Genomic DNA, 11,332 nt, shown 5'->3' on the forward strand with positions numbered 1-11,332 from the left:
TATGTGGAGCTATTTACCTATTTTTCTAAAACTACATGCAATCTTGATATATTATTGATGATGTCTTTTTAAGTGAAATTTTTAGTCTTCCTACATTAAAAAAGAAATTTCTGTTTATCTTTTGCTGTAGTCTTCTTCATTGGCTCTGCCTTCTTGCTAATAAGGCAGCTAAGAGGCTGAGAAGTCTGAATCAAGAAATTTTAAAACAAAAACAACCCAGATATAAAATGTACTGTAACCTCATTATACTCTTCAAGTTCATAATATGATATTCATATGAAGTCGTTAGTTCACTTTTTTTATATCATTCCTCCAAAAGCATTTAGTAACTAAAATATTAGAAAGGTCTGCTTCATATAATTGGGTTCAGTAGTTGTATTCATTTTCAAATGCTAGAAATCCAAACAAAACTATTAGTTTAAGAAAATACTGATACAAGATACAACTGAATTTGGGCAAAGTTGACTTCCAGTGTCCAGATGCCTTTGTTAGAAATCTTTATCTCCCTAAACTTTAAATACTCCTCCTTGGCTTTTATTTAGGTAAAATACCCTATGTGGCTGTTACATCAAAAGCCATCTCTGCTGCCCCTCCTCCCCAGTGATTGTAGCAAAAAAGTCCTACAAATAAATCTTACTACTGGTAGACAGGCCTATGTGGATCATGTGCCCATTTTGACAAATCAGGTGCTGGCATTTTGCTGGCCTGGGTCATATGCTCCACTTGGAAGCTAGAGGGTAGAATCTGTCTTATTCAAATCACATGATCTGAAAGATGAAGCATTGTGGTTGCCTAAAAAATAAAAAAATAAAAATGAAGTAACTTAAAAAAAAAATCTTAGAAGTTAGAATCAGCAAATAATAAATTAGATGTCTATTACATATAGTGGAGGAGCTCTGGTCTGTAGGGAGTTGCACTCCCCACTGAAAGGCAGGCAGTTTGAATCTACAAGCACCTCCATATGAGAAAGATGAGCAGTGTCCTGTGCTTTATGGCCTCCTGAACACTCGCTTGACTCCGTCTGGTCAGGACCAACACGTGGCTGATTCTCCAGTGGGTTTCGGGAGGTTTTTCGATCATCTGTCATCCGCATCCTACTTGTCCACAGTATTTTTACAATTATACTTTTCCATTGATGCACTTTTACAAAAGTACTTTTACTTTGTACTTACCCCAAAACGCTTTAGCATATGTTCCTTTGCTTTGAAAAGCAATACTTACTTTGCCTTCTTGTACAAACACCAGTTATTTGTACTGCTTATGTTGCTTTTGGAATCCCCCTCCCATTACCTCAAGGGTTTTAACAAGGTACTTCTACCTTCTAATATTTGTTCAGAAAATCCAGTGCAGCAGTTACTTACCATGAAATGTCTGTCTTTTATAATTAGGAGGTAAAGACATTATGAAAGATTTTAAGTATAGGTTACATTTTCTAAACTTGACTTTTAAGAATGAATAGAAGGTGAAATAAGTAGTCAGGTTTTTACTTGACATAAAGGATGGAGAATCCTGTTTTATTTATTTGGCTTTTCTGTCTTAGCATGCTCCTCTTGATGGGATGGTTTTGATAAACATCATTCATTATGTTGATGAGAAGATTTTAGAGAATGAAGGTAAATGGAAGGTATGTTATAAAAACATTTTTATCCTCTCTGTCTCATATTGTCCTACAAATTTTATATTCTTAAGTCTTTCCTATTTTCAGGGTTCAGAAAAAGTACGAGATATACCTCTTCCAGAGGAGCTTGTTTTCACTATAGATGAGAAAATAATCAATGACATCAAAGAAGCCAAAGCCCAATACTTCAAGCAGGCATCTGATCTGGATGTTGTCTGTTACACCTTTACATCTTTTGGCAAAAATCTGACCAAAAAGATGAAGCTTCATCCTGATACATTTGTTCAGCTTGCCCTTCAGTTGGCCTATTACACACTTCACAAACGGTGAGGACCACTCCTTTCTCAATTTCGGAAGCTTGATGTCTTAAGGTTCTCTTTTTTCCACACCCGTCCCATCCTAACTCCCTAGTAGGTTATTTATATATATTTATATGTATATATCATCACTGTTCTGCAGTTGGTTGGTAATCTGTGGTACTTTGTACTTCTGTCAACAGTATCTGAGGGTTTCAGTCTCTGTCAGGCTCCTTGTTTTTCATCCACTGGGCACTTTTGGAGTGTCTGATTGCCTTTCCAGGACTTGTCATATTTTTTTCTTTTAAAATTTAATTTAGATCACTTAGTTTTCTTGCAGCCTCATTCCTGATGGGCTCATGAAAATGATGATTTTATAGATCCCCCACCCCCACCCCAAGTTGTTCTCATTTTCAGAGTAGTAAGACTCGGAATTTCTGTGTTTGAAGCATAAAGAGAACTGCTGTAATGCTTTTCAGCCAGTCTGAGAATATTTTAAGTTGCCTCTGACTCTGGAAAGAGTGAAAACTGACGCTGCACCATCTGCACTGTCTCTGCTGTGCGGGAGCCCGGTTTCCAGTCATGGGGCCAGTCTGTGTCATTTAGGGTCTTCCTCCTTTTGACTGACTCTTTGCTTTACCAATGATATCTTTCTCCAGGCATTAGCTTCTCCTGATGGTTTACCCAAAGGTGGGGGACAAAATCTACCATCCTTGCTCTTAATGCTCTGGCTCCACTTCCTCCAAGATCTTTTTATTCCTTTGGCCGTCCATGATGAATCCCACACTCTTTGCCAGCAAGACAATTCGGAGACATTCCTTTTTCTTCAGCCTTCCTTATTCATTACGTAACTTTGTGCATATGAAAGGACTTCTGGTGGCATACTCTGTAGGGAATAACCTGGCTAATCCAGAGGTACCGTGTCTCTGATGGTTCAAACTCAACAGTGGCTCCTTGGGAGAAACATTGGCCATCTCCTCCCATGCAGTTTATAGCCTCTCAAAAAAAACCACTGGAAGCTTAGCTGTGAGTTGGTTTTAAGTTGATGACAATGAGAGAAACTTTGAAATTATACTTGCTGCTTCACATGTCAGGAGCCTTGGTGAGCAGTGGTTAAACATGTAGCTGCTAACATCACTATGAGTTGAAATAAACTTAACAGCAGTGTGTTGTTGTTTAATGCCGTTGAGTTGTAGACGACTCATAGCAACCCTATGAACAAACAGCCTGAGCACTGTTAGTAAGTACATAGTTTCCGTAGGCAAGCCATTTTGGAAGTGGATGCCGCTCCTGCTTCTAGGCTTGATTTAGTCAGGAAGCTCCAGCCAACACTGTCCACCATGGGTGCCCATTACCACGATTGGCACATCACTGTCACAGGCTTCAGCATCACAGCAACCACGAGTTACCTCTGTACATCAGCACACAGACCAGTGCTATACCACCTAGAAGAATGTTTGACAGGAAGACAATTTGAACCTGGCCGAGGGCCACAGATGACAATCATCCACCTTCGGCTTGGTAGCACAGCTTCCTTCCACTAGACCAACGTAGCTCTCTCTTGGTCGTCGTCATTGTTATTGTTGTTTAATGCCGTCAAGTCGTAGACAACTCATAGCAACCCTATGAACGAACAGCCTGAGCACTGTTTTCTCATTTATTTTCCTGCTTCTGTTTTTGTGCTATTACTGCCATATAGTTATACTTTTATATGTTAAACCCTACAATGCACTGTTTAAGTCATAGTTCAAACTGATGCTTAGCTAACTCTCCGGGGGGTTTTCAGAGGCACTAAGTCACACTGGAGGAGACTGCCCATCTTTCTTGTGGAGCAGTTGGTGGATTCAAACTGCATGCCTTTGGGATCACAGAGCAGCTTCTGACCACTAGGCCACCAGAGTTGCATTCCCTCCCTTCCCTCCTTCTCTCCTCCCTCCCTCCCTCCCTTCCTCCTTCCCTTCCCTATTTTTAACTTAAAAAAATAGTTATCTATTTTTATCATGACAATATACCTAACATAACTTTTTTTAAAAAATTTTATATTGGTTTGCATAAAGAAGCCATACATATTGTGTTTCATTCATATACATTGAATAACACACATTCCTTCATTAACATTGTGTTCATATACATTTTTTTCTAAAATTAAATCACCATTGATCTATGCCTACTATTATCCTGTCTTAAATGTAAAATTCAGTATTAATTATATTCATAATATTGTCCAACCATTATCACTACCACTGTCTTTCCAAAAAAGTTTCCGTCACCACCAACAGCAGCTCTGTACTCATTAAGCAGGGTCTCCCCGTTTGCTTCTGTCTCTGTGATGCTGCCTGTTCCAGATCCTTCATAGAAGTACGGTTCTGAAACATTTCTCTTTTTATGTGACTGAATTCAATTAGCAAGGTGTCTTCAAGTTTCATCCATATTGAAGTATGTATTAAAACTTTATGTGACTGGATAGTCTATTGCCTGTATAACTGCATTTTGTGTATCCAGGGTTGCTTTATCACTTGGCCAGATTTCTGCATTTTTCCTGTTGTGAATACCATTTCTATGAATGTTTAGGTACAAGTATCAACTGGGTCCCTGTTGTCACTTCTTTTGGGTTTCTGCCTAAGAGGAGAACTGTTAGGTCATAATGACAATTCTCTATTCACCTTTTTGAGGAATTGCCAAACTGTTTTACACAAAGGCTGCACAATTTTTTTAATTGTCACCAGCAGTACCCAAGGATTTCAGTTTTCCATATCTTTGTTAACCGTTCCTATTTTCTGTTAGCTTTGGTTTTTGTTTTAAAGTAGCTGTTCTAGTAGTTAGGTGGTACATAATTGTGCGTTTTGGCTTGCATTTCCCTTGTAACTAATAATGTGGAACATATTTTTATGTGCTGCTTGTCTGTTTTGTATACCCTCTTGGGGAAAATGTTCAAGTTCTTTATCTTTTTTTTTTAATTGGGTCATTTGCTTTTGTTCCCTTCTTGCTCAGTTGATATATTCTTGATTCTAGGCTGTTATCACATGATATGGCAAAAATTTTTTTCAGTGTTGAAGTTGCCTTTTCACTTTCTTGATGTAATTTTGCACAAAGTTTTTAATTTTTATGAAGTCTTGCTTCCCCCATTTCATTGCCTGTGCTTTTGTTGTCATCTAAGAGGCCTTAGCCATCCATGGTTTGCTCCTAAGAGTTGATAGTTTATACAGGCATTGATGTCTTATATGAAGGAACTAAAGGGCAAGGGCTTCTTACTCATTTTCTACTTTTATGTCACAAATTACTTCAAAATTTAGTTAATTTAATAAAACAGTAATTACTCTATCACAGCTGTTTCTTTGATTAAGCAACCTAGACATGTTTTATCTTGATGCCTCCTACTCAAGGTTTTCTTTTAACAAGATGACTGCCAGGGTGTTGGGGACAAAGGGTGTATTCTAACTGGAATATTCCTTAGAGGGAAGAACCATTTCTAAATTTTATTACTAAGATTATTAGTAAGGTGGAGTTACTTAGAACTCTATTGGCTGGAGGCCTCTCTGTTTCTTTCCTTCTGAGCCTGTCCACAGGGAATTCTCCAGCATAGTAACTGGCTTTCCTTAGAGCATGGCGCCCTGCTGCAGCTTTTCTGCAGGAGGAAGATGGGCAGTCTTCTCCTATAGAGAATTAAGCCTCGGAAAGAAGAGTCAGAGTCAGTCCATTGTCATTGGGTTTAGAGTTTTGTGTCTGGGGTGGTTGAGGTTTTGGTTTTGTGAGTGCCATAGTCCACAGGGAGTCACGCTGTTAACACACAGCTGGAACCTCTCTGGCAGCTCAGGTCCACTGATGCCTGTGCGGGAAAAAGATGGGCCGCCTCTTCCCATGTGATTTACAGTGTTCCTGAAACCCACTGGGAGGTCAGCCAGGATTCAGTGCTGACAGCTGTGCGTGAGTTCCAAGCGAGAGAACGAGGAAGAGCTCTTTATAACTCAGTTTCAGAGGGAATACTCCATACCTTTTGTCCTGTTCTTCCCATGAAGTGGAATCAGTGGGTCCAGGCCACTTGCAAGAGGAGTCTGCAGTGACATAAACACCAGCATGTGGGAGACCTGGGAGCCTCTAACAGGCTGTCTGCCACAGACTCCAGCAGAGAGGCTGATAGCCAGCTCTCTGAGATAACCAGTGTTACAAATCAGGCCTTATCTACTGAAGTATCTTAGGCTTTTTGGCATGACTCCTATCTATATTTTAGAACTAAGTCTCCGACCGAAGGCAACTTTATTAGACGAGCTCTGTTTGAGCATTCATTATATAAAAGAGTAGTAGACTTCTTTTTTTTCCCCCTCTTCTCCCTGCCTCTTTTTAAACAGTCCCTCGGTAAGGACTATCCACTTAGCTTTGTATCCAAAGACGAAATTTGTAGGTGAAAGGAGTTAGGTAAGTTAGCCTTCGTTACAGACTGGATCATTTCAGGGTCGAAAATATGGAACGCTTCACGAATTTGGGTGTCATCCTTGCGCAGGGGCCATGCTAATCTTCTCTGTATCGTTCCAATTTTAGTATATGTGCTGCCGAAGCGAGCACAGTAGTAGACTTCTTATGATGAACTCTCATTTTAATTTTATTTATTTCAGCCCTGGCTGCTGTTATGAAACAGCTATGACAAGATTTTTTTATCATGGTCGTACTGAAACTATGCGATCATGTACAGCGGAAATGGTCAGGTGGTGTCAGTCAATGCAAGATCCTGCAACCTCTGTAAGTATTTAAGGAGAAAAAAAAATCAGATTTGTTGAAGTTGAATTTGTTGAAGTTTTCAATTCCTTGAAGTTGTCTTGATCCTTAAATAACTAATTTCTTTGCTGTAATTTTTTCCCAACCTTTCCCTGTTCTTTCAGCCTTTCCCCTTGAGGTTATAAAGCATTTGTCATTTAAGTTTATGTGCTTGGAAAGAAAAAGATAGGAAAAGACAGGAAATAATAACAGTAGGCCACTCTCCTGAATGTATTTGAAAGGTCTTTTCTGGGAATTTGGAGATAATTTCTTCACTTAGGATTTGAGAAGCAGCAATTAGAATAATTTTCTATAAAGTCTTTCCATAGATTACTTTAAGATTACTGGCCTACTGTTAAAATGAACATTAAAGTATACACTTTACTAAAGTGAATTTAAACAAAGGGAGCTTTTCTTGATTTGATTCAACATGTATAATATCAGCTGCATTACTGTTATGTTAGAACAAGGTAGTTTCCTTTTTTAAAAAATTTTATTTATAATGAAAGTTTACAGAAAAGTTGACTTTTCATTCAGCCAATATTACACATTTTCTTCCCTATCAGCCCACTTTAGTTTTTTTTTAAGTATTCATTTATTGTTGCATAATTTTCTTCTCTCTTCCCCCAGTCCATTTTGCTATGCACTTATTCTCTGCACTGTTGTCATACAGATAATACTTTATCATATATTCCTTTTAAGCAGTTCTTTCCTTTCATCTCTTCTAATGCAGTGATCATTATTTATCCCCCATCTTCATTTCCCCTGACCCCCGTGTCAGTCCAGCTTTATAGCAGTCTTGCTATGCAGTATTTGTGTCCTTTTGTGACTGAGATATTTCACTCAGCATAAAGCCCTCCAGGATTACACATGTTGTATCATGTTTTATGAGTTTCTTACTTTTCAGTGCTGTGTAGTATTCCATTGTATGACTATACCATAGCTTTTCTATTTATTTGTTGATGGACACTTGGATTGCTTCCATCTCTCTGCTTTTGTGTGAATAACACAGCAATAAATATGGGTGTGCCTATATCTATTTGTATGGCAGCTTTGGTTTCTTTAGGATATATTCCTACTAGTGAAATTGCTGGGTCAAATAGTATTTCTGTTTCCAGCTTTTTGAGAAAGTGCCATATCACCTTCCATAGTGGTTGTATCATTTTATACTCCCACGAGCAATCAGGATTCCAATCTCTCCAGAACCTCACCAGCATTTGTTCTTTGCTGCTTTGTTGAACTTTGCTATTGTTACTGGAGTGAGATGATATCTCATAATTGTTTATTTGTGTGTGTCTGATAGCTAGGGATTTTGAACATTTGCCATCTGAATGTCTTTGAAGTGTCTAATCATATCTTGTGCCCATTTTGCTGAGTTGTTAACCTTTTCCTTGTTGACATGCTACAGTAATTATGAATTTTAGATATGAGTACCTTATCAGATATGTCATTACCCAGTCTGTGGGTTTCCTTTTTATCCTATTGAAGAAGTTCATTGATGTGCATTGGGTTTTGATTCTATTTTCTTTTCTGGGTATAGGTAGTTTCCTTACACCTGTGAGTGGGGCAGGGGGGGAATCCTGTTTAACTATCATTTTCTCTTGCCTTCTGTTCTGTGACACACAGTGATATAAGCAGTGGGCTCTATCTAGTGTGTCAGAGATGGTGAGGATGGCACAGAATAGGGCAGGGTTCAGGTAGTTCACAGGGTTGCCAGGACTCATACTTGACTGTATGGCACCAACAACACAACTTTCTGTATTTCTCAGATTCTGTAACATTGTCATTTATTACTTTCATGCATTTCTTTTTATTACCTATGTCTTTTTTTAGGGAAAGAGGAGTATTCCATAATATGTCACGTTACAAATTCAAAAGACACAATAGGTGCCAGTCTTATATGTTTTATAGGTTTTTCTAGTATATAAAATATAGTTAAGTTTCATTTCCACTCTTTTGCTATTTTATTTGCCTTTGAACGTGATACATAGGATCATATCATGTCTATGTGATGTAGTTTGTTTTTCTTAGGTCCATTGAGTTGGTTCTCATAGCGATGCCACATGTACAGAATGAAGTACTGCCTCCCCTGTGCAGTCCTCACCAGTTATTTTACCCTCCAGTGGATTTTCAGAGGCTGTAAATTGCCTATTAGGAGACTGGCCATCATTCTCCCTTGTAGCAGCTGTTGGATTCAAACTACCTGGCAACCTTTGGGTTGGCAGTGCAACTCTGTAATGACCAAACCACCAGAGTTAAAGATTTTTCTTAATCATCCTTTATAAGCTCTAAAGGAGCTCTGATTACTTAATGTTAAGGAATTGGTGTTTCCAGCACAGAGGTACATGGTTCAAATCTGCCAGCTGCTCCAAGGGAGACTGATGAAGGGTCTCCTCCCATGTGGTTTACTGCCTCTGAAAACTCCCTGAAGGGTCAGCTGGAGGGTTAGTTCCAACTCAGCAGGACACAACAGCCAAGCAGCACATAAGCCTTATGGCATACGGTTCTACTCAAACACACAGGGGGTCATCATGATTCAAAACTGCTCAGTGACACCAGGCTGTTGTTTTATAGGAAAGAAAAGACAGAAGAATAAGAAAAATACATATTGTGTGTTACAGGCTTTTTAGAACTCTTTTTCCGATTACCTAAATCCTAGTTTTAGTGAGTTCAAGCGAGAGTTTGGCTTTTGGACTTGTTATTGAAGCATCTCTTTGATTTTTGTTAATACAGGTACATGAACGGCAGCAAAAGATGTTCCAGGCTTTTGAAAAGCATAATAAAATTATGAAAGACTGTTCAGCTGGAAAAGGTACACTGATTGGGATTATTCTGATTTTTTGGTTTTTTTTTTCAATGCTGAGAAGGTTTTCTTAACTTGAGTTTTGGGGGTTTATTGCAGGATTTGACCGTCATCTGTTAGGTCTCTTGCTCATAGCAAAAGAGGAAGAACTCCCTGTTCCAGAGCTCTACACAGACCCGCTCTTCTCCAAAAGGTACAGAATGGAATGTCTTAGAACTTCGTTTCTTTTCTGGGTGAAAGTTAAAAAAATCTCCAGAAACAATAGGAGCATCTGTAAGCTTAATGAAATATCCTTTCTTTGCACCATGCAGTGGAGGAGGTGGAAACTTTGTTCTGTCAACAAGTCTGGTTGGTTATACACGAGCCCAAGGAATGGTGGTTCCCATGATACACGACGGCTATGGATTTTTCTACCGTATCAGAGATGACAGGTGAGGCTGCTCTTTTGTAATCTTGTTACCCTGTAGGGTAAGAAAGCTATCCCTTTTGTCACTTGAATACTTTTCTTATGCTGTGATTCTGATTGTTTGGTCATCTGCTCCTTGCTTCATAGATAACTGTTTTTACCACTTAGACGTTTAATGTGTGCTGCTCTGTCATTCCTTGAATGAAATGGTTATCAAGACTAGTTATTGTGGAGAAAGCAGTTTAAGATAGACACAATCTTATCCTCAAATCAGTACATATTGTATTAGACAAGCTCAAATAAAATAAGGTGGTAGATAAAATTTGACCACCTGTTAAGATGTAGTTCATGTAGTCTTGGATACTACTAATGAGAAAAAGAGACCAGGTGAGGGGATCCTTATGGAAACAGAGGAAGTTTTACCTATTTAGATGCATTTTATTTGGGTTGTTTGGGATTTGACTTAGGTTTGCTGAAAAATTTTCTTTCTTGAGGGGGGGAAAAAGCCCACAATTAAGAAAGTATACAACAAGGTAAAATGTGAAAGTGATAGGAAGGCGTGGAGAGTTCCCATTCACACAACCTGGCAATATCTTTCAAAGCTTAGAAGATTCTGTCAAAATAATTTGACTGCATCTGTTACCTTTGGAATAAGAGGCAGGCAGGCTTGGAAACATTTTTTTTTGTTTTTTTTTGGAAACACTTTAGATGCAATGCAAAACATTGAGATGATAATACATATGACATTTTAATTTCAGATACATTATTTTTATACTTTTCCCTTTTAAAAAATATTTGTCTGAATGTCCTCAGCAGCATCTGTGTGTGGTGTGATCTGTGTAGTCATTTCTATCAGGGGCACCTGTTATTGATGAGGACTCTTTATGTTTTATGTATTCTGACATTTGGTTTGTGTGTTGTACGAATTAAGATTGAATTATAGGTTAAGAGTGAATCTTCCTAAACTTTTTTTCAAAAGGAACAAAAGTATAAAATCATCATATTACAGAGAGTGAGTATTCTAACATACTCCTTGATAAAACAGTGGATCCTGTGCTATGTAAAGGGACAAGTCAGACCAAATAAACGTCAGCTCTGACTTAGAAAAAAAATATTTTCAGTACAGGTCCAAGATTTGCTGTATGTTTCTAATCTATAATTTTTATATCTACAATTTATACTAATACATAATCTGTATAATTTTTGCAAAGTTGAATCATCTTGTATTTGTGTCATTTTAATTTTTTTTGTTACCTTTCCCTGCCTTGGGCCATTTTTATAGATTTTCACTTTCTATTATATTTTGGAGCAGTTAAAGTTAACACTTTAACTAACGCTTACCCCCACAATAAGGGATTTATCTTTAACTGCTCCACAAATTGCTGTCTGTCAGATACTCCTCTAAATCTGAACATTCAGATTAAGACAGACTAGGAAGAAGGATTGGCCACCCACTTCTG

The 11,332-nt window shown here is 38.2% G+C and overlaps 1 protein-coding gene across 1 annotated transcript in view; it reads left to right on the plus strand.

Moving 5' to 3' along the window:
• The window catches only part of CROT (carnitine O-octanoyltransferase), a 31,406-nt gene that overhangs the window by 14,525 nt on the left and 5,549 nt on the right, over positions 1–11,332 (plus strand). Inside the window, exons 9-14 of the mRNA XM_006891444.1 lie at positions 1,539–1,624; positions 1,706–1,944; positions 6,525–6,648; positions 9,397–9,475; positions 9,566–9,659; positions 9,778–9,897. Coding sequence (XP_006891506.1) covers positions 1,539–1,624; positions 1,706–1,944; positions 6,525–6,648; positions 9,397–9,475; positions 9,566–9,659; positions 9,778–9,897 — 742 coding nt within the window. The remainder of the gene's footprint in view (positions 1–1,538; positions 1,625–1,705; positions 1,945–6,524; positions 6,649–9,396; positions 9,476–9,565; positions 9,660–9,777; positions 9,898–11,332) is intronic.

Source organism: Elephantulus edwardii, unplaced genomic scaffold (genome assembly GCF_000299155.1).
Source record: "Elephantulus edwardii isolate Elephantulus edwardi_28Jun2011 unplaced genomic scaffold, EleEdw1.0 scaffold00098, whole genome shotgun sequence".
In the NCBI taxonomy this organism is placed as follows: Eukaryota; Metazoa; Chordata; class Mammalia; order Macroscelidea; family Macroscelididae; genus Elephantulus; species Elephantulus edwardii.